A 24,885-nucleotide genomic window follows, 5' to 3' on the forward strand; every position below is an offset into this window, starting at 1 on the left:
TTAAATGAAATAACATCATACAAACTCTTCAATGACTATTTAATATATTATGACTCACATGCTAAAAGTTTTCTTTTTAGGTAGGTAGAAACATTTATTAAACAAAAGAAAAAAGCCCACCAATAGCTTTTAGAATCATTTTTTTTTCAAAAAGCTGTCCTTTCACATTATTTTAACATGCTTACTTGTCATTCAGCATAATTTTACTGTCACCTGAGAAAGAGTATGAAACGATATTTGTGCTTTTCTGCTTTGAGTTTATTTTTGAAACGTCTGTCACTTGTTGAAGTTGTTGTTAGAATATGGTACTTACTCCTAGTATGCAGTTATTTATAGCATTTTAGACATTTAGAAACGCTGGATACCTCATTTGCCTGTGTACATGAATTTTACCTTCCTTATTAAATTAAAAATTTTAGGACCGACTGGTCTCATATGTTAATGTATCCTCCACAGCTTCTGGCACATATTAAGTACTCAAGAGCTCATGGATTCATGAGTTAGACCCTGCTAGAGCCCAAAAGGATATTAGAGTTGATAACTACCTGGATATTTATTATGAAATGGAGTCAAGGTCATGGACTCAGTCTTTGTATGGTTTTACCCTTGGTATGAATGCAGATTATGAACTATAAACCATCTCATAATTGCAATATGACCTAATAGAATTGGGAGATAGAATGAAATTCTACCAATATGAATCATTGGCCGTTACTGGAAAGCCAACTTGAAGACTCTGGAGATGGGCAGGACCTTATATATCCAGTTTACATGTGAAGTGACCAAAGTGTCTTTCTAAATGAAGGACTACATGTATATAGTATATTTAGAAATCCATATTTTTCAAGACAGAGAGGAAAGAAGGTGCGTATGTTGTTTGAAAAATGAAACAAAGATCAAAATCAAATCTTCACTGCAACAAGGTCAACATTTATTTAGCACTACCCAATAGAACTTTTCTGCTATGATGGAAATGTTTTATATCTGTGCTGTCCAATATGGTACCATGAGCCAGATGTGGCTATTGAGCACTTGAAATGTGGCTAGTGAGACTTAGAAGCTGAATTTTAAATTTTATTCAATGTTAATTAACTTAAATTTAAATAACCAAGTGATTCGGGGATACTGTATGGACAGTGCTCTTATAGGTTAACAAGGATCTAGTATAATAAATTAATTGGATTCTACTATGTGACAGGTACTGTGCTAAGTGTTTATATTAATTATCTAATAGGGTTATTATGAAATGTAAATCAGTTAATACACATAAAGCACTTAGCATAATGCCCATGCAAAGTATTCACTATTAGGTCATTTATCAGTCCTACAAGGCAGATGTTATTACCTTCATTTAATAGATGAGGAAACATGAGTCCTACTGGAGTTAAGTAACATACCTGAGGAATGTAGTCAGTAAAATGCCAAGCTAGAATTCAAACCCAGGAAGGCCCTGCACCAAGTCTGTGCCCTTAACAGCATCTAGTAGAATTGTCATCTGAAGGCTCTAAACCAGTTATTTTTGATGATTGTATTGACTACAAACACCATGCTGATTTACAAAAGATGTATTTCTCTCCTACAATTTGCTGCAATTACTAGTGTATGTATGTGCCCAAAGGAACCACCACATTTTCCTCCCAGAAGATATGTCTATCAGATCCTTCTCCTCTCACCCTGACTATCTGGTCTGTCCATTGGACGGTGGAATGAAACATCAAAAATTCCCCTGTTGGTCAACAGAGAGCACCCAGGACCATGACTCAGTAGACTCAATGTAGTAAATGTACTACCCTCGAGTTAAGTTGCTAGGAAGTCACCTTACATTTTTGGCTCTCAGTTTCTTAATCTGGAAAATAAGCAAGTGATCAAAGGCAGAGATTGGGAGGGAAACCAGGAAAACTCCTTGATTGTTCTACATCATCGGGTTGACATAATGTAAAAATAAGATAGTATTTTAAAAATACTTTTGAAAAAATTCTAAAGCACAGTGCAATTGGTATAATATTCTAAATTACTGTCCTTGACCTTAAATCAAAATATACTGAGATAACCCCTGAATACATCAATATTATTGTGAAGAGAAAGGTTTGAGACAATAACTGTGAACAAATGTTATGAATTATTAAGAAATGTATTTATAAGCTGTACAATGGTACTTTTAGTTTGTTCATTCCATTCTGTTTTGAATAGCTCTTTGGGGAACTCCAAGCCATTAGCAAAGATAGACTACTGAAAGAGAGCCATAAAGGAAGCTTATTATTTCTGTTATTTCCCCAAGGGACTTACCATTTCTAGCAGGTTCAAGAGCAGGCGGCTGTGTCTTCTGACAATATTATAAGCTCGACAGCAAAGCTCCACAAAATCTTGGAAATGCTGTGGGTTTTTCCCACCCTCTGTAATAAAGTACTCCATCTCTGAAGTAAAAATAAAAGGGGCTCTGTCCCTATAAACCAAAAAACAACACCAACCATAAGCAGGAAGAGAAATGGTTTGGAGGGTTAAATTAGGCAGTGACAACAACTTATTTCCATTTGAAATTTTTTGTTATTTTCTCTCTAATGCATGAACCTCCTTCATTGTAGGACAGCTGGAGAAACTTGCTAACTGCAGACTTTGAATAATGTAGCTGAACTGCAACAGAGAAGGAAGCATAAGTTATTTTACAAAGTTGACCTATACTGGCTCAAATAGTTAATTCCAAGTTATATTTGATGTGAATATTATTCATTAAAATTAATGTAAGGCCCAATTAACAATTAAGGTGATTTTACGGAAAGTATATTTATTGCTAAATTTTGAAATGATAGAACAGATCATGTATTTAACCTCATGGTGCTTTTTTTTTTTTTTTAAACCTTTCTTTTTCCCTTAGATGGTATGCTGACCCTTGTGCACCCACAGTAGTCTGCCTCATCACAAAAGAAGGGCCCACTCAGCCCACATAAAGGGCACCCCTAGAGCATACAGCTCTGCCGACCAGAGGGTAGTGTGCTGCTGGGCCCCAGAGGACATCTCCTACGTAAGGCCATTTCTCCAAGGTCAGGAAACATAACTGACTTACCTAATACTTAGAAATAAACACAGAGAATTAGGCAAAATGAGGAGACAAAGAAATATGTTGCAAAGAAGGAACAAAACCCCAGAAGAACTTAGGAAGTGGAGATAAGCAATCTATCCCATAAAGAGTTCAAGGTAATGATTGTACAAATGCTCAACAAATTGGGGAGCATTATTTACAATAGCCAAGATATGGAAGCAACCTAAGTGTCTATCGATAGATGAATGGATAAAGAAGATGTGGTGTATATATAATGGAATATTATTCAACCATAAAAAATAATGAAATCTTGCCATTTGCAACAACATGGATGGACCTAGAGGATATTACACTAAATGAAATGAGTCAGACAGAGAGAGACATACATACCACATGGTTTCACTCACATGTAGAATTTAAAAAACAAAACAAACAAACATAGCAAAACAGAAACAGACTCAGAATCAGAGAACAAAGTGGTGGTTGCCAGAGGGGAGGGAGGTGGGGGGATTAGTGAAATAGGTGAGGGAAATTAAGAGTTACAAACTTCCTGTTATAAAATAAATAACTCACAGGGATGTAATGTATAGCATAGAGAATATAGACAAAAATATTGTAATAACTCTGTATGGTGACAGATGGTAACTAGACTTATCACAGTGACCATTTTGTAATGTATAAAATATTGAATCACTATGTTCTACAGCTGAAACTAATTATGATGCTGTAAGCCAGTTATAGTTCAAAAAAAAAAAAGAAAAGCTAAGATATGTAATGACAAGTTCTTTCAGAAGGTAATCTGAAAAAAACAGATGTTACCAGCTCACTGTGATATGCTTAGTAAGGGAAAAAAGAGGTAACTATATTTCATTTCTGGAAAAACAGAAAAACAAAGGACCAGAAAGAAGGACCAGAAGATCCTGTTTTCCCTTTATTTGTCAGTTTTTTCTCATGTTATTTGAAACACGAAGAGACCTGAGATGAAGTGTTAGTGCTTCTAATAGAGAGAGCAGAGAGAGGGCTGCTCACCCGCTCTGTGATGAGGTCTCCCTCACTGAATAAGAGCAAGAATGAGACAGAGTTTCAATACTGATTTGGCCAAAGGTCATCTAGAACAGCAGGCCCCAACCTTTTTGGCACCAGGGACCAGTTTCATGGAAGAGAATTTTTCCACGGACCGGGGGTGGTGGTGGTGGGAGGGGATGGTTTTGGGATGACTCAAGCGCATTACATTTACTGTGCACTTTATTCCTATTATTATTACATTGTAACATATAATAAATAATTATACAACTCACCATAATGCAGAATCAGTGGGAGCCCTGAGCTTGTTTTCACTTGCCGCTCACTGATAGGGGTTTGATATGAGTCTGCAAGCAATTGATTTATTATGGTCTCTGTGCAGTCAAACTTCTCTGCTAATGATAATCTGTATTTGCAGCCGCTCCCCAGAACTAGCATCACCGCCTCAGCTCCCCCTCAGAGCATCAGGCATTAATTCTCATAAGAAGCACACAACCTAGATCCCTCGCATGCACAGTTCACAGTAGGGTTCGCCCTCCTATGAGAATCTAGTGCCGCCGCTGGTCTGACAGGAGGCGGAGCTCAGGCGGTAATGCGAGAGATGAGGAGCGGCTGTAAATACAGATGAAGCTTCGCTTGCTCACCTGCTGCTCACCTCCTGCTGTGCGGCCTGGTTCCTAACAGGCCACGGACTGGTACCGGTCTGTGGCCTGGGGGTTGGGGACCCCTGATCTAGAAGCATTTGAAATGCGAATACAGTTTTGAGTAAAACGTTGTTTAAAACATAAAGATTTTTGAATGAATTGAAGACATTTTAAAATTTGAGCCTAGCAGCCTAGATATAACTAAGTTCAGTTCAAGCAGTAACTGAGAAAAGTCAAGGATTATTGAGGAATCCTCTTAATTTTTTTGGTTAATTTTATGTATATATGTATATGTATATATATATTTGTATATAGTTGTTTGTTTTTTGGCCATGCTGTGGGGCTTGCAGGATCTCAGTTCCCTGACCAGGGATTGAACCTGAGCCTCGGCAGTGAAAGCCTGGAGTCCTAACTTAGGCCACCAGGGAACTGCCAGGATAATTGTGTTCTTTATTGTTGCTATGCTTAGCTATTTTAATAAAAACATAGTAGTGAAACTGCACCTCAGATTGGGTCTTGAACCCACTTGCTGGGACTTGAACCCAGCCTAAACCCAGATTGGGACTTGAACCCCCGAGGCCGGAACTTGAACCTGGCCAAAATCCTGGTTGGGACATGAACCCATGTGACCGGGACTCGAACCCGGCCAAAACCCAGGGTCTTCCAACTGAGATCACACACCTGGTTTCAGGACTTAAGGAAGCTCAGGTTCTTGATGTCTCATTGCAGAAAGAATTCAGTGAGAGACAGGTGATACGTAAGAAGTGGATTTATTTAGAGAGAAACACACTCCACAGACAGAGCATGGGCCATCTCAGAAGGTGAGAGCGGCACCAGGGTAGGGGGTGGTTAGTTTTTATAGGGGTGGGTAATTTCATAGGCTAATGAGTGGGAGGAGTATTCCAGCTATTTTGGGAATGGGTGGGGATTTCCAGGAATTGGGCCACTGCCCACTTTTTGATCCTTATGGTTGGCCTTGGAACTGTCATGGTGCCTGTGGGTGTGTCATTTAGCTTGCTGATGTGTTACAATGAGCGCATACTGAGGTTCAAGGTCTAGTAGAAATCTACTTCTATGCCATCTTGGACCCATTTGGTTCTAATCAGTTTATGTCATGTCCTTGGGCTATGTCATTCTTTCAAAGGTTGTGCCCTGCCCCCTTCCCTCCTGTTTCAGTAGAGCTGGAAATCTCACTAATTGAACTTAGTTAACCAGACCTTCCAGAAGTGTGTATATTCAAATCAGAAAGCCACAACTCAGGTATTTTGTAGCTGATCTGGGGCAGTGGAATCTAATTGCAGGCGAAGTATTTTAATGAAAATAAGTAAGCTACCTCTGTCTGGTTGTGGTTTTTAAATTTTATTGTGTGATCCATGCTACCACTAAATGTCTGGAGGAGAAGCTGATGTAATAATTTCCCCACTTAGCTTTATATTCATTCATTCATTCAATCATTCATTCATTCATTCAAGAAAATTTATTGATCACCTAGACACTGAGGAATTTCTTAAGAATCAAGTCCAAATTTAAAAATTTTTGCTCAAAATCCTTTTATATTTGGCCTACATTGACTTATCTAGCCTGTATGCTATGAATTTACTTTACAGCCCTTTACTTTGGTCAAGCGCAGATGTTGAAAACATGCGATACAGCATGGGTTCTAATCCTGGACCTGCTGTATCTTAGTTTCCTCATCTCTGAAATGGACAAGCAATACCTAGCTCTTAGAATTGCTGCGAGGATTAACTAAGAACATATACACAAAGGCCTGACACAGAGAGGACTACACACTTGTGAATGGCTATATGAGGTTCTATGCAGAGGGCACAGACTGCAGGCCTGCCAGCCAGGCTTCAAACCATGTTCTACCACTTAGTAGTTCTGCAACCCTCAGCAAGTTACTTATCCTCTGTGTGCCTCAATCTCTTCCTCTGTAAAATGGGGATAAGAGCACTTGACTACTGGGATTGCTGAGAGGATTAAATGAGATAAAGCATGTAAAAGTACTTAGAACATAGCCTGGCACATAGTAAACACTCAATAAATTTTAAATACTCTAATTAGTCCCCAAGCTAATAAAAATGTTCTAGAGCTGAACCTAGTCAAAGCTAAATCTCCCTTTCTCTTCAAAAATGACATCTGTAGAATCCCATCTTTCCTTCAAGGTTTAATTTACTCCCAGCTCTTCCATGTAACCTCTTTGGTTGCATAAGCCCTTAAGTGGACCTTTGAATTTGGTAGCATTTTTTACATATCACTCACCCACAGAGTCATCACTACTGCTAACATTTTAGTGAGTTTTAGAAATATCCTAGACTTCCATAATCAGAATAAAATCTTAATTTTGTATATAAAAGTTATCCAATTCTTTTTTCTTACTCTCTATACTGTTGTATATTTGCTATATTGAATGAAACTTTTGAAATAATTTTGAAAGAGCACTAAATTTTACAACTTCCTGAAATTTTCTTTTCTAACGTGATATATACGCTTTTCTTTTCAATAGAGAAAAGTATGTTTGACCAAAGTGATTTCTCTTGGAAAGTTTTTGTAGTTATGCTTAAGTTCATGTGATAACACATTTCCTTCTTCCATGGTAACCACCATTATAAATCAGATGAAGAAACATTATAGCAGAGTCAAATACACAAAGGAAACATATCCGTTAGAGAAAATATAAACTAATAATAATACTGAAGAACCCAAGTTTAGCTGTGTTTAAATTATTACCATAGTTTAAAATGCTGCATCTTTTCTATATGATTTGCATGGCTCACTTCTGAGCAATTTAAAAAAATAACTCAGAATTAGACTAAAATTTTTCTAGAAATGGAAAGAAGCCTCACGTGTGAAACAGAATCCTATCCCATCCCTACAGGCTGTAAGAGCTGTAGCTGGTACGTGATTTATCAATCTACTCAAATGTGAACCTAATCCTAGGTTGCAGAATTAGTGTACTGGAGCCTGTGTCTGAAGTTTAAGCAGGACTTATAAACCTGAGATATAAACTGGCTGTGGCAAGAGGGAAGATTGGAAACGATTTGATCTCTTAGAATCTATACTGTGTTGCATTCTGAATAAAATGTTGAAAATCTCTCATTTATAGCTGTGCAAATAAACCAGAAATTTCTTGTTGTGACTATCCTACCTTTTTTTTTTTCTTTTCCAGATAAGTGGTTTTACTATTACCTGCCTAAGTCCTAACTATTCATGCTTCTGTACCTTTTACCTGTATAGTTTCCCACTTCTGGACATCTTTTCTATTTCTCACTCTCTCTCACCTGATGTCGTAATATTAAGGGATCAGGATCAAAAATTTTTTCTTTTAAGAAGTCTACTTCTTTATTTTTTTAATCCCAAAGGCTATGCATTTATTCCTTTCTAAATGGTATATAATTTCATTTTAGGACAATTAAATATGTGTTTGCATTAATGAATATATGAAATGACAAAATTATTGAAACGGAGAACAAATTAGTGGTTGCCAGGGGTTAAGGATAGAGGGGGATTGGGGGGTGAGAGGGCAGTGGGGTAACATGAAGCATCCTGGGGGTGATGGAGCTGTTCTGTATCTGGATGGTATCAATATTAATAAGCTGGTCATGATATTGTACTGTAATTTTATAAGATGTTACCATTGGGAAGAACTGGTAAAGGGCACATGGGATCTCTTTGTATTACATCTTAAAACTGCATGTGAATCTACAATTATCTCAAAATAAAATGTTTAATTAAAATTTGTATAAGACATCTGGATATAAATATTGATAGAAGCCTTGGATGTAACTGATACCAGTTTGCTGGAGACAGTACAGTGAGAAGAGAAAAGGACTATGATAAATCTTCAGGAATCTGACATCTAGTGGCTTGGTAGAAGGGAATCATCCTGCCTTGGACACTGAGTAGGGGAGAAAAACTAGAGGGTGATGATGCATCATAGAAGGCAAGCAAAGAGGGTATTCTGAGGAAGAAATAGTCAACACTGTTGAAATCTGCTGCTAAATTAGGTAAAATGAGGAATAAATATTGTTGGGTTTAGCATTATGGTCATCATTGATTTTATCAGGTAATGAAGAATAAAGCCAGATTGAAGTGGTTATGGAATAGGAGGTAAGAAAAGGAGACCAGGAGTTTAGAACCTCCTTCAGGAAATTTGGGAAGGTGAGCAAAATGGCACAGAAACTATTTTTTTGAGGCAAGGCTAAACTTTGGAGCGATAAGCATATTTAACAGGATTATTTAAAAGAGAGAGGAGGGAATTCCCTGGTGGTCCAGTGGTTAGGACTTGGAGCTTTCACTGCTGTGGCCCAGGTTCAGTCCCTGGTCGGAGAACTAAGATCCCACAAGCCACACAGCATGGCTAATAAATAAATAAATAAATGGGAGAGGAATGCAAGGAAAAATGAATTATTGATAGCATAATGCATGTAAGAAGATGGGAGGGAAATGGCTCCAAAGCACAGATGGAGGTATTGGCTTTAGAAATGAAAAACTAATCTTCTATTATCACAAGAAAGAAGTTTATATGCAGATATAAGTTTGTGAGTTTTGTATTGAGTACAAAAGCAGGCTCTGTTCTGTTTCTTTTTATTTTTCCCCAAAAAAGTAGGAGGTGTGGTTGTCTGTCTAAAATAAGTAGTAGTAAATAATGGGTTGGAGAGATCTGAGGTTTAGCCTGTGAGGATAAGTATTGTGGGATTGCTGGGCCATGAGGATGGCCCATTTGAAACTGAGGACAACATCTGCCCTGTTGTGTCAATGCTTTCTTGCAGTGCTAGGCTGCTCAGTGTCACTAGCCCTCACAGTGGAGACTGCCCTATTCTGAAATACATTATTAAGTCAATGGACCAAGCATGCTAACTGTAATAGATGCGCTCTGAAATAGCAGAGGTGCTGTATCCTTAAAATGAGCATTCTTTCATTTATTGAACTATTCCTTAAACAAATATGTACATACTTGAAAAATGAATGATGTTTGATTTTAAAGTATCGAGCACATAAGCTATTTGAGGACATAATTATTCACAGAAGCAACTTCCTTATATGTGAATTATGCAGTCTCAATAGTACCACTGGGCTTCATCCCAACAGTTCAGGGTGGTCTTTGGCCATACTGAGTTCAACAAAACAGTCCCTGGCGAGCTCGGAAAACTGGAGTCACATCCCATGAGCATTTAACTTCTTCTATTAGATTAATGATTCCTATTAGACTTTTTTTTTTTTTAATGTAAGAAAAAAATTAAAAGAGAGTGAGCAATTGTGCCTGATTTTTCAGTCATAAAAGAGCATATTGCCCATAGATGGGAGAGTGGCCCTGCTATTGTAAGACCTGGTTTTAATGTCTGAATGCCTCCCATCATGCAAACATCTTGCAACACATTTGATTATAGTTGTTAAAGACATGAATTTAATATATATCATGGTCATAAATGCGGATAACTATGTCATCTGGTACTAACTAAAGAAACAGCCATCTTTCCCAATGCTGAAGAGGAAACAGTGTGTTGGAATTACTGAGAAATGGAATTACCAGATTCCCACATGGCACCTTCCCAAGGTGGACTATAGCAATGAAGACTTGTGTCTTAGTTTGTGATTCGTAAATTAGAGAAAATAACAGTAGCTACCGCAAAGAGGTCTTGTGAGGATTAATTAAGCTAATGCACACCAAGTATTGATAAGGCTTTAAAGGGTAATTTTGACTTTTCCTTTTAGAATCTGATCCCATATACTGGATGACACAGCACCACCCTAAGGAGCACTGCTTTCTGCCACTCCCAGTGACATTTCACCACCATCTGAGAAAAGCTATGTGTTTCAGTAGTGGTGATGTAGGCAGGGGATATGGAGAGAGGACTGGAAAGACAGAGAACTCAAGCAAGGATTCATGATGATAGAATCTGTCTTCTGTGCTCTGTGAACATACTTATTTCTTCCTTTTATAGGATAGTTCATCTAATATTTACTCGAGCAACGGATAAAGCCTGTAAATGGACACATACAAATGGACATTGAAAGGCTCGAGGGCTGAATATGTATTTGTACCTTGAACTGAAATGTGGGACTCAGTAATGAGGCGCATTTTATGTTTATTATTGAAATTATTATTAATTTCATGAATTAAAAATGTTTTGTCCCCAGGAAATATCATAGTAACATTAAAATATATTGTTTTAAAGATTCCTAAAAGCTGCAGACTCCCATCATAGTGAATGGCGATATTAGCATACAAATAAATGACTACAGAGTACATTGGGCAATGTTTAAGCCTACACTTTTCCTGATATCACAAATGACCTACATTTCAGAGAGCACATTTTGCTGTCCAACAGAAAGAACACAAGTCTCTTGTCTCATATCCATGAGTTAATTGAGAAGGCAGATTTGGAATCTCCATTGGATAGGATAGAACCTTGTATAATTAGACAACACAAGAAACCTCATATGTGCAATATAATAAGAACATAAGGGTGCATGTACTATTACAAAAAGAACATTTAACACCCTGTGAGAGCTCCAAGCTCTCAGCAATTATTAGCTAAGGAGACCCTCACCAATAATCTCTTAAGTGTAAAACATGTTTTTTCCCTGGTCTAGCCTCTTTTATAAATACACTGTGGGTCCTAAGTTAGACTCTGGGAGGTCCCTGATCTTTAACTGCTTAATAACTTTAGATACTGACTCTGGAGTTCCTCCCAGGCTCAGGTACACTGTCTCTCTTATTTGAAGAGGGTAGTTAAAACAACTACCTCTTCACAAGGCCTACTTTCCTAAGTCTGATATTTTGGGTGTGAGTTTATAGTAGATCAGGATTTTATGAGAATGGCAACAGAATGGTCAGCTCCTCCAAATTCCCATGTTTCCCCCACCTTGAGCTTGAGTTCAAGGGAAAGTGCATAGTTATGCTTTGCATGGAATTCCAGTGTATGCTTGGAACAGAAATTAGTCTGGATATAGGGAAAAGATTATTAATGCTATAATGCTTGGGTGACAATGAATGGTAGTATCACATTTTAAATACGATAAGGTTTTAAAATCAGGTTGAAGGTGTAAATCAAGAATAGCCCAAGTTACCTCTGAAAACATTTAAATCACTCTTAAAGTTACCATATGCATGATCAATATTTATGTATAAAGCTTGAAATGGACCTTTTATCTCTTACTAAGTTTAACATCAGGAGTGTCTCCCCCAGCACAGAAGCAGGTACTGTTTCTTCATTTGGGTACCAGAAGAAGTTCTAATACTAGGCTCATGTTTAGGAGGTATCTGTAGTCTTTCTTCAAAAACTAGACTCAGTCTCAGGGCTATGAGATGCTTATATTGACAGGCACATTGTACCTTAGACCAGCTAAGGAGTCAGCACTCATGTCTGCCATCTTAAGCATGCTTTGTTCTCATTGGGTGCAGGAAAGCAGAATCCTTACACTATTTAAATTGTTTTCTCTCTCCCCTTCCCTCCTTCCCTCTCTTTGTTCCCCTCTGTGTCACAAACTTTTCTTCCTTTCTCAAGCACCCTTCACTCTTTCCATCTGAAAATCTGCAAGTCTCTTTTTGAAGAAAACTCATGGTTGGGTGGTTGGGTTTTTTAATTAGAGAAACTGTTTTTTTTTTACTTATAATGGGAGGGAGGTAAATATAAAGGAAGTTGCTCAAAAGAAAGCAGGTGATAAAGCATAGTGGAATGATAAATTGAAGTAGAAGAGGGAAAAACAACAGCGAGAAGATGGGAATGACAAAATAAACTTCATTTCTTGAAATAGTGAGAGTGCTTTGGAACATCCAAAGCCCTATTCAAATGCTAGGTGTAGTTTGCCTGAGATTGACTTTGTGACTGGAGAAGGCCTTTGTGAAAATTACAGCGTACCAAATTGTTTTTTCAGTTATTTCGCTGTAGTAAAATATATATAACATAAAATGTACCATCTTAAACCATTGTTAAGTGTACAGTTCAGTGGTATTAAATATATTCATCATGTTGTGCAACCATCACCACCATTCACCTCCACAATTCTTTTCATCTCTTAACACTGAAATTCTATACCCATTAAACAATAACTCCCCATTCCCCCCTCCCCAAGGCTCCTGGTCACCACCACCTTAGTTTCTGTATCTCTGTAGCTATGATTTGGACATCATGTAAGTGGAATCATACAGTCATTTGTCTTTTTGAGACTGGCTTATTTTGCTTAGTGCAATGTCCTCAGGATTCAACCATGCTGTGGCGTGTGTCAGAATTATTCCTTTCAAGAATGAATAATAGTCTACGGTACGTATACTCCATATTCTGCTAATCCATTCATCTGTTGATGAACATTTGGATTGCTTCCACATTTCAGTTATTGTGAATAATGCTGTCATAAACATGGTTGTACAAATATCTCTTTGATACTCTGCTTTCAATTCCTTTGGGTATATTCCCAGAAGCAGAATTGCTGGATCATTTGGTAATTCCATTTTTAATTTTGTGAGTAACAGACATACTGTTTTCCACAGTAGCTGTACTATTTTATATTCCCACTGACATTGCACAGGGGTTCCAATTTCTCCACATCCTTGTCAAAACTTATTTTCTGTTTTTTGATAGTAGCCATCCTAAATGGTTATGAGGTAGTATGTATCAAATTTTGAGTCTCATCCCCCAGACTCCCACATGTAAAGTGACCATCAGGTAAGAAAATCCCTGGGTAAATTTCCAGTTAGAATAACAGAATATGGCAAATTCTTAATAATTTTATCTTCAGAAAAACTGCTGCTTCTCAGGTCAAGAAAAGTAAATTGTACGGCATTTTTGTAGTGATCCTTCAATTAACCAAAATTGAGCCTCTGCTAAATGTCAGGCACTAGCTAGGCGCTTAAGATACAAAGATGTTCTTATGGCACTCACAGTTGGAGAGGTATTAGATAGTGTGTTTTCTTCTAGAAAGTTCAGATGAAATTGAAACCTGCTTTGAGTTAAAGGAACCAGAGTGTTTCTTAATAAACAATCTTGTGAAAACAGACCAGTGAAACATCTAATTTCAAAGAACACTAAGGTAGTAATTAAAGCATGTGGGAGATCATTAATAACTATATGGCATTTGGATTACTATGAATATTGTACTAAACCAGAATGACTGGAGTAAGACAAAAATTAATCTTTTAATCTGCTAAGGGAGTTTTTTCCCAAAGATGGTTATATTGAGGATATTTAGAATATAAATAATATAATACTCAAATTAGAGCTTAAACATTAAACATTTTTAAATTAGTGGTAATTAAATATGGAAGACAGTGTCAAAACGATTATAGATATAGATAATTTTTATGACTAATATTGAGATGAAAATTCTGAGATCAATTATATTAGGTGATTGTTGATCTGTTGGGATAAAACTTGAAAATCGGGTATAAATCATGTTGTTAAAAAGACAGATATATAATATTTTGATCACCCAGGTGTATATATTTTAATAGGAAAAGAACAGAGTTTGACTTTTGTTGAGTTCTGGAATGATTTTTCATCTGTTTTAAATGGATTTATGTCCTAGAGTGTGGTGGTAAATATTTAATAACCAGCTCACTTATTTTTTTTAGGAAAAAAAAAAAGCTCTGATTTGTGACATTTGCCAATTTCCATGGTGTATATTCTCCCACCATGGCTGATTTCAGGCTACCAGTGGAATGTCATTGAATGTGGAGTTGAGAAAGAATACACATAATAGGCTCTTCCAAGCCAGTGTGAGCCAGCTCCAGCACACCTCTGCTCATGTCTAAAATTATATCAGAAGTCAAAAGTGACTTGGTGAAAAAGATTACAATCCAAATAAACCTAATAGTGCAATCTAATCTATCAGTCAACAAACTTCAAAGTCAGAGAAGTTCAATTTATCAATTTAAAAAGTACCAAAAAAGTACTTTAAAAAGTACCAAAATAAGATATTTAGATAACTTTGAACAAAAAGAAACAATAATTACCTAAAGATGCAATCTCATTTCTTGTCACTTCATTTGGAATACTTACATTATAATTAATTCCAACAAACATTTATAGAGCCTTTACTCAGTGCTAGGAACCCTTCCAAGCATTTTACATATATCAATTAATTTAATCTTCAAAACAAATCTGTTTTTTATAAAAGATTAAACTGAAGCATACAGAGCCATTTGTTAAAGTCACATCATTAGTAAATGATAGTAAGGGATTAAAAAAAAAAAGCATAGTCTATCTCCAGGGTACCTGCCTTTAACTACTGCTCATACAGCCTCTAAAATTATCTAGAAATAAGGCTGCAAGAAAGACTTCATGCAAGTCTGGCATTACAAAGTGAAAGACCATACAGACTGGAAATATAGTCTGAAAAAATAAAAGTATGAAACAATGAGTTAGGAGAATGATAAACATCACCAATAAAGGCCTTCCTTAATTTCTCCTCCTCTGTAAAAGAAAGTCACCATCAAGAAATTATTGAGTGGAAATTTAGAGTTTATTACAATAATATCTTTTATGCAATGAAAAAATTACTATATGGAAATCATTGTTATAGGGGAACTTTGAGTGAAAAATTGTGGATGTATAATTTGTTAACCACTTTAATTTGAATCTCTGTAAGAGAAAATAAAGAAATGAAGATAATAATTAGGCAATACTTCAAAAGAAAAACCAACTGGTTTCAGAAAGTTGGTGAAATTTCTCATTGTTTTCATTGTAGGGATTAGCCATTTTTTTCCTCAGAATCATTAAATAATGCTGGGGCTGAATTGTCCTGTGATTTAATCTGCTGGTGTAAATCCTCTTCATCTAATCTCATAATTAAAACCGATAAGGAAGAACTTCTTGTTTATATACAAGATGTGAAATCCTTCAGATTCATAACCGAGATGTAATTTTTTTTCTTTCTTCAAAGTTAGAAAGTTAGAGCTTCATATTTGGTCTAAGCATGAAGATGGGCTTTCCAGATTTCTGGAAAACTGAATTAAGAGCAGTGGTTCAGGGAAACCTGAGCAAAGACTCCTAATGAGAGTGTTGCTGGGATGACTCCACATAATTCAAAAATCAGGACAGCCCAATGTTTATAAACATGTCTTAAACAGAATCACACGGATGATTAGTGTAAGATGTTCTGGAATGATGATATAAGCATCAGTACAAAGCATGAGTACAAAAGGGCAATGGCCCAGCAAGAAATCCCTTTATTTCTCAAGATCTTCCTTGTAAGGAGAATATCACTTCATTGCTGCTTCCTCTTAAGGAAACCAAGGGAAAATCTCTCCCCAGATATACTGCATTTGCTTTCGCTTTGTTGGCCTGCTAATTTCCATTATTAAGTTCTGTATCCTTGGCTAAGGGTTAAATCTTAGAGAGGGATTTTATGTTATGTATGTGATTTCTTTTTGTCAACCCCAAACTTATCCACAACTGGAAACTGTATTTATGTGAGGCTGAGCAATTGTATTATGAAGTAAAATCAGTTAATGTATGTTAGTGACACTTTGTAAACCATAAAAAGTCACACAAATACTTTCCTTCCCCATGTTTTTAAGGAGTAGACAATAGGAGAAACACGTGTCTGGGATACATATGCTCTTTACTCCCTGTGGGTGCTGCGTTTTATGTTAAGGAGTATGATCCTGGCTTATTGCTGTTTATTACTGGGGCATTTATATGGCCTTGCGAGGCTACGGGAGATTAGGATAGTCATAGGGCATGATTTACAAACCTGGCTTTGTACATTAGGGAGTGTTTATTAATATATCTAGTATGTGTGCAGAAGAGGCTAGGTGGAGCTGGCTTTTCTCTAGAGATCAGTTTTATATGTAATAAGTGTAGTACAAATAAGAATGTTCATTTATCCTAGGGGGATTCAGAGGCCTGATTTATGAGACCTTTGTCCACCTAGCAACCAAGAAGAACAACCAGTGGACCTAGGATGGAAGACATCAGTTGCCTAATGAAACAACAATCAAATGAACTCCAGAAACAACTGAAAGAGACTTTGAAGAAAATTATTAGATGCTGCCTATAATTCAAAATATATAGTGAGTAATAGGGAGTAGACATAGTTCAGTTTAACCATTAAAGAAACTCAGGGCAGAAGTATCAGTATCAAGAAAGAAATCCAAGGATACATTGCCAATGAGTCTTACATAGCCATTGGTGGAGATAGAATCCTGCAAACAATAATCCAAATGGGTCATAATGCTGCAGTTGGCCTCCTTAGCTGGTGCTCAATAATCAATAATCTCAAGGGAAGACAGGGCCAACTTCATTTTCTTTCATCCAATTAATAATTATTGAAAGGTTGAAGGCTGACCTGTGAATAGTTTATTGGCTGGCTAATTCAGAAAACAATATTAAGAACCTACTATAAGTGAGGCTCTTTGCTGGGCACATTTTCATGACCTCCATAACGGTTGCATAAAAAAGATTTAAATTGCTGCACTTCAGAAGTAGCAGTAGCTGCTGTAACATCAACAAACAAACAATTGGGCTCCATCTTTTCTACAGACCTTGGTGGATATCTTTATTATAGCACTTACTATATTGTTTAGTAACTTGTTCTTTACTTTGTATGTTTCCCCAATTGAAACTTTTTCTGTAGAGCTGGAATATCTTTATGCATCTTTTAACCACCCCCATGGTCAACACAGATGCTGGTCGAATAAATGAATAAGGGGGTTAACCCGAATTCTCAGTGGACAATACAGCAAAATAAATAAAGATGTTACAGTTTTAATCTAATCTTTAAATTTCTAGGAAAGAGTGGATTTAGGGAAAGTGTTACATGAGTAAATTATGCAATATGCTCGTATATGTTAATTAACATTTGTCCTTTATAGACCAGATATCCCTCCTCTGTGATGTTCTAATTGTCTATACATCTATCTCTGCCCTCACCACATTCTGGAGTAATTATTTATGCGTCTGTCTTCCCAGTATTTTAAAGAAAGAGTAAGCCCCACTGAGGTGGTAAATGTGTATTATTCATCTTTGTATCCCCAAGGTTTATCACAGTCCTTGGCACACAGACCATCCTCAACAGATGTGTAAGGAATGAATGAATATGTGGTGCCTCTTCCTGAGCTTATTCATTATAGAAGGCAATGTACTGAAAATAATAAAAAGTGAGACAATTCCATCTGTATGCCTCCACAAAATAGAAGCTATCAGTTTATAAGAATTAAACCTTATTATGTAGTTTATATTGGTATTTTAATACCAGATTATGACAATCTGGTGAAAATTCATCTTGTTATATTGTAGGAGACTTTTATTTCCTCTGTTGAAGAGCTATTTTTAGCTAAAAGTGACTGATTAGTCTTTGGAATGGTCTGATCCCATTTCTACTTTAATATGAAGTATCCTTTTGGAGCAAGGGACTTTTAGTCTTAGATTTCTGCTTCCCTTGCCCCCAGCTCAAATAAAATAAAACAAAAACCTATTCAACCACCAGTCTTTTCCTTTTCAGTAAATGATATAATTGTTTGCTAAGAACAAAAATCCAGGAGTCATCCTTGAATATTTTCCTTTCTTCTTCTACCCACCGGGCCCATTTTCCTAGCCCATTAATGACTGCCAATGCCAATCAATTAGCAGGTCCTGTGGTTCAGATTCCAAAATATATTCTGAATCTGTCAGTTTCTGCCACTTCTTTACCATTAAGGTCTTGCCTTAACTATTGCAATAGCCTTCGAACTGGTCTCATTACTTGACAGGACAGCAGGAGAGAGCTTTGAAATCCACTGAAATCCATCAATGGTTTGCCTCTGAACGTAAAGTAAAAGCCAACCTCTACACCATGTCCTCAGTGCCCTACTTGATCTGGCCTCCACCAAACCCTTTATCTTTCCCTCCTACTACCCACCCCTCTTTATTCCACCTCCAGGCCCCAGGCCTTCTTGCTGTCACTGGAACATGCCTGCTTAGTCCATGCTCATGGCTGTTATTTTTGCTGTTCTCTCTTCCTGGAATACTCTTCTCATGGATCTCCACAAGGTGATTACTCACCATACAGCTATCTCTCATTTCTTTAAGGAGGCCTCTTTAAAATAGCATCCCTGCCCCTGTTAATTTCTATCCCATTTCTCTGCTTTAGTTTCTTAGTAAGAAATGAAACTCCTCATTTCCTCGTGTTATCTTTTTTAATGTCTGTCATCCCTACTAGAAAGACATCACGGTTTGTATCTGCTTTGTCCACTGTTGTAGCCCCAGAGTCTTGAATGGTAGATGCTTACTAAATATTTTTGGAATAATTCAAGCCTAATTCAGTGCAGGAAGTGTGCTCATTTTACATGTAGACCAGGCTGGTGATTGTTATGGGCAATATACTAGATGTATTGAGACCATGAACTCAGGCCTCGTTGTCCATTCAAGGCTTATAAGAAAATGAACATATCATATTTCATACAATTCAGACTGGAGCAGTATTAGTATCCTGTGGGAGAAGGCCAATTTAGTCTACTAACAATTTGAGGAAATCTAATTTGTTCCATTAACAGTCTATCAAAAAAAATCTTTCCTTCAATATTATTAGATACATAGTCATGTTTATGTTATCTTGGGGAATTTGAGAGATGGGGAACAAGTCATCTGCTGGGTTTCTACGCCATTACATGTTATATATCACTCCGGGAGATTGCTTAATTACATTAATAAACATTATTTGAGCACTGACCTTTTTATCCCTCCAAATGTTTGTGCATGACCCAGGAATTTTCCAAAGTCAATATGAAACATGTGGCCTGACTTTGTCAGCATGATATTGTCGTTGTGACGGTCACAGACTCCCAGGATGAACGTTACCACACACCAGCCAGCACAGGAATAGAAAAAGTTCCTCAAGGCCTAATCGGTTGAAAAATAATAACACAACAATGACACACACAAAAAATGAGCAAACGCAGAGGTAATGGTAAAAATACGATAAAAAGCAAAATTATATAATCAAGAACCAATTCTACATCTCAGTTGAGTGGATATGATTAAATGGTTGGTTCTTGATATGCTACAGAAGAACATGAAGCAATCTGTTCTTTAGCCTAATGAGTGTTTTTGTTGAAATGGGAGAAAGTAACTTTCATTCAGTTAAAGCTAATTTTCACAGTTTATTAGAGAGGATTCTTAGTGTTATTTTTTAATGTCACAAATATACAATAGTGGATAGCTTTTTTCAAGGTAAAAGAAGAAGGAACAATATGGTCCAGTATTGCCTATTCCCATAGAAATTTAAAATACCAATTTTTGAATACTTGAAATTTTTAACACAGAAAAAACTACACTGAGATATCTGTAACATTTTATGTTTATCCTACAAATACGTCATCCAGTTAATGCCCCAAAGGGTTTTGGTACAGTATATACCAGTGAACGCTTGTGCGGGTAGAAGCAGATTCCACTAAGTTAGTTGTGGCTTATGTTTCTTTAATAGACAGAGGTTTCTTGCCAAAATTACTCTTTTTTCAAAAAAACTGTCTCCTGGGTGTTCATCGTTTTGATCGATGATGCAACGATGAGTGTAAGCACGAGTGACTGGCTGAGCCACAGGTATGGGCCTCCTCAACTAGTGAGTGGAAGACCACGTGGCTGGACTACATGCCAGGACACCTTATTTCCTGGTATCCCAGGTGCCTGAGCAAGTCTTTAATTTGTCTGTCTAGATTTTCTCTACTTGTAAAGTGAAGATAATAAAATATGTCCTTCACATGGTGGTTAAGAACATCAAATGTACATGGAAACACCCCAAACAATATAACCCCAGGGGTTTGTGCCTAACTCAAGCTACAATTTGGGGAAAGGCTAAAAAATAGATTTCTAGATAATCGCATCTAATTCCCTGTTACTTGGCCTCCAAAACCTGTATTTTGCTCTATTCCAATCTCACAGAACTCTGGAGTAGATGAACTCTTGGATCTCTCCTTCATGGCCCAGGCCAGCTAGGGTGACCAAGCCTGCCAGTTTGCCCAGGACTGAGGAGTTGCCTAGAATGAGGGATGTTTAGTGCTCAGGACAGTTCTGAGCAAATCTAATGCTGGCCCATATTGCATCTTTGTGTGAATTAGCATAAAGGTGTCCCTGCCTCTGGGGCAGCTGTACCAGTTCATGCCTTGGCAAGTGAAACAAGGCCTGGCTCTAGCCAACTCATCCCCTAATCTGGGAGGCCTGGTAGAGGGTGGAACCTGTACGATTGTAGACTGCAGGCTAGATGCCAGGGTAAAGTGGGAAAAAATGTTGGCAGTCAAATGGAATAGTATACATTTTGTAAAGTTCTGAGATACAAAAAAATAAAAACTCTATTAGGCATTCTGCAAACATTGAAAGAGTGAGGCATGAAAAAACAGAACTTGGAAGAAGAAATATATTGCAATGGAAGGAGGGAGATTTATAGAAATTATAGGTTGTGTACAAATAGGCACAGGTAACTTGAAGGAGGTAGTTTTCAGGAGCATCATCTCAGGTGATATTGCTGTAAGGGTTTTCCCAGAGGGAAAACCAGACACAGAAATTGTTATGTAGGTAATATACCATTTAAACTCTGTCATGATTACTATGCTGATGACTGAATGAATTAGACCTCAAGATGTACTTAATTTACTTTTTCATAAATCAGAATATCTAATGAGCCAGAGTATATCCTTATTTAAGTACATTATTTAAAATTTGCTGCAGAAGGACAAACCTTTTCATAATCCACCTTTAAATGGTTGTGCTGACTGAACCATTTTTTGATTGTATTTTCTTTCAGTGGTCCTATCAGTCCAGAATGGCGATGGATTTTCGCGAGGGTTATAGCATCGGGCACCATCTGCACCAATCCTGGTTGATAAAAAAGAGATTATGGAAATACGTCTTTCTTTACAGGATGAGGGATACTTAGGAAAGGCATCTTGATATAGGTAACAACATCAATAGTTGCCAGCACTACTCGGATTACCCTTTTTATTTCCCAATCTTCTTCTCTGAAGGAGTCTTACCTAGATGGTATTGCTTCTAATTTTTCCTAAATCCTAGGGAGCGATGAGGCTACTTGTGTTTGGATCAGATGTATCAGAGCAGCTTTAATATTTTTTCTAGAACTACAGTAGAGAGCAAATCTAGATGGTCTCCCAGAGACCTCACTGAGTCAATAGAGCAGTGAATTAATTAACATATGGCTTGTGCATTCATTTACAGTTTAAGGGAGGACATTCAAACTTGTGTAACAAGCATATTTATGATGTAAGTGAATCAAATACAACCTCCGTGACAAATATTTCAGATATATTATAAAAATCAATGTTCAGGTTAATAAAAGCTTCACTGTTCAATGTTTCATTTCTAGGAGTGAACAGAGTAACTCTGCAGTGAACATGTACAGAACCACCTGCTTCTTCCTTCTCAGTCCGCATTAAAGTGAAACTATGATAACAATCTTTTTAAGGGAGCATATATTGATTGAACTTCAATAGGAGCTTTGCCCCGCTAGCCATGCATCCATCAAGGCTTCTTTTCATTGTGTTCCTAAGGTTATTGGAATGTAAATATTTTCAAGCCTTCTGATTTTTATTCTGTACAGAACAGCAATTTAAACCCGGTATTTAAAATTCTCCCAGGACTAATGTCCACAAAACAACCTGTAATGTACAGTTCTGTAAATCAAGTCATTGAAAGAAATTAAAGTCTAGAATTTCTGATTTCCACAATCTTGACAACTGCAAGAGTTGTAAACACAAATGCCCAAAGGGACCAGGGACATAAATGTAACTATATGAAAAGAGAGAAGATTAAGTTTTAAAAATTGACTATTTCATGGTCTACCTTAAAAATATTCAAATTAAACAACAAACAAGAAGATCACAGTAATGGTAAACGAAACATTTCTCTGTGCTGAATTTGGCCAGTGGCAGCTGGTTGCAGGCTTAATCTCTCTCTCTCTCTCGCTCTCTGTCTCTCTTTTTTTGCAGCCTTAATCTCTTAATATCCAATAGCCCAGCCCAGCCCAATCATGACCGTTAGGCATCTATTGATACATTGCCTCATCAGAAAGAAACTTAAACATGGAGAGTGGGAATTCAATGCTGCAAAAATAACCTATTAAAATCTATTTGTTAAAAACAAAAAGAAAGAAGGAGATGTAACATCCCAGAGATAAATCCTGGGCATATCTTTAATATCATAACACTTCTCCCTTCTCCCCCAACAGTATTAGGTTCTTGTGCTAGTTTTCTTGTGCTTATTAAGTGAGATAGCAAATGTAAAGCACTGCATTTAACAGTAATATAATTACTCTAAAAAGAGTAATATAATTCCACTTTCTAATCCTGAAATTTTCCCTCATTTTTCCAGTTCCTCCATTTAACACTTCCTAACAGAAAACCACCTTCTACCTGGTTCCTGTGTGCCTCATTGCCACCTTGCATCTGACCATGCTCCAAATTAGGACTTAGATTACTGCACCCTTTAGATAGGGTGCTGTAGCAATGTCAGTTACTCTTCAGACCACATTTGTCTTCAGGGAGTTAATCATTGCTAAATCCCAAGCCATTTGTCATGTCTTTCATTGTTGACTACCCAGAAAACTTTGCACCTAATTTATAACAATCATGGTGGCTAAATTCTGCTCATTAATTAAAACCATAAATTACATTTTATACATTTTAAGCTAGTATGTATCATATACTTTTAAAATACTTCTAGCATAATTCTGTGCACAGTAATATGTGTGGCTCCATTCCCATAGTTCTCTAATGCAGATTCCTCAAAATTTAATGCCCATATGTATTACTTGGGGATCTTGTTAAAATGTAGGTTCTGATTTAGTAGGGTGGGAGTGGGGTCTGAGATTCTGAGTTTCTAACAAGCTCCCAGGTGATGTCAATGCTCCTGGTCCACAGGTCATACTTTAAGTAGCAAGGTTCTTAGGGACAAAATTTTTCAAGATGGTATCACACAAAGCAGTGGGTCTCAAAAAGGTGTGCATGAGAAGCTCCAGAGCAGCTTTTTGCAATCACTGAGACTTGAGCCTCAGTCCCCCACCCTCCGTCTCCTCCCCACCCCTCCCCAATGAAGAGCCTGATATAGCATCCTGCTTGGGTCCTAGATATAGTTGCTCCAACTCTCCTAAGTAATTTTTATGTCCATCAAACCTGGAGCAAATTTAGAGCAATGAAATAAATCCTAAAGAATTTTTATCTGCTCTGATAATCTCTCCCAAAGTTCCTACAACATCATATACAAAGTAGTCATGAGAATTATAGTCAACAATAATGTTGATAAAGCCATGTAAACTTGTGGCCTGGAGTATACTCTCCTTAAGGGCAGCAGCCCTGTTTAGGTTGTTTTAGTATTCCCTATCTTACTTTGTGACATTTCTTGAGAACAGTAGATATTCAATAAGCCTTGGAACCTGATTAAAAATGGAACCTAATCTCTTAAAAGAAGACATTTGCTTTAATGATCTCCATTTTTCTTGAAGAAGTATTTTTCCAGTACAACTGTACAACCAAAAGAAATTGTTGGTAGATAGTGGGAAAGAATAATTTGTTTGTCTTATGACATCTGTAACTTTGGGCAAGTCTAGAGTTATTTCTGCTGGATTATTTTATTAACTTTAAAAGTCTTAGCCTCCATTACTTCTTATGATTATACACAGAGAAATGAGTAGATGGAATTGAAGAATTCCACTGAGGTTGGTGTTGTATTCAATTTCTGAAGAAAAAGTAATCCATGTGACACCAAAAAGCTCAGCTTGGTTCAGCTAAGGTTTACTCTTACCCTTTCAACATATTAGGATATGAAAGAATTAGGTCATTTACGTGAGAAAAGGGAGAGAAAAACTCAAGGAATAATGATCTCAGAGTAGCAGTAATAAAAGACTTTTAGGAACTAGAACTTTAGAAGGAGTTCGGGAGTGGGATACTTGGCATGGAAACAAGGGCCCTATTATCAGAATAAAAATAATTGGGCAGTATGACTTGTAACAGTAGTCCTGAAGTATCCAATTGCAAGTTAAGCTAACTAGGAGGTGCTTCCATGCTTAGTTTCCAAAATCTTGAGTCACAGTTGGCTGGGGTACTGAGCCTAGCAGTGGGACCTCAGGAACTGGAGGGCCAGGCAATGACAGTCTCTCTTTTGAGATGATGGGTTTAAACTGTAGTTCTGTCTGAATTAAAAAAGAAAAAAAAAAAAGACAACATAGTTCTAGGTCCCCTTTCCAGTTCTATGGTTT

The 24,885-nt window shown here is 37.0% G+C and overlaps 1 protein-coding gene across 3 annotated transcripts in view; it reads right to left on the reverse strand.

The window, feature by feature from the left end:
• PIK3C2G (phosphatidylinositol-4-phosphate 3-kinase catalytic subunit type 2 gamma) overlaps positions 1–24,885 on the reverse strand; it is a 357,132-nt gene that overhangs the window by 121,043 nt on the left and 211,204 nt on the right. For all 3 annotated transcript variants that reach the window (XM_061204611.1, XM_061204610.1, XM_061204612.1), the window contains 3 exons: positions 21,358–21,494; positions 19,357–19,526; positions 2,287–2,443 (listed from right to left, as the gene is read on the reverse strand). In XM_061204611.1, coding sequence (XP_061060594.1) covers positions 2,287–2,443; positions 19,357–19,526; positions 21,358–21,494 — 464 coding nt within the window. The remainder of the gene's footprint in view (positions 1–2,286; positions 2,444–19,356; positions 19,527–21,357; positions 21,495–24,885) is intronic.

Source organism: Eubalaena glacialis, chromosome 11 (genome assembly GCF_028564815.1).
Source record: "Eubalaena glacialis isolate mEubGla1 chromosome 11, mEubGla1.1.hap2.+ XY, whole genome shotgun sequence".
In the NCBI taxonomy this organism is placed as follows: domain Eukaryota; kingdom Metazoa; phylum Chordata; class Mammalia; order Artiodactyla; family Balaenidae; genus Eubalaena; species Eubalaena glacialis.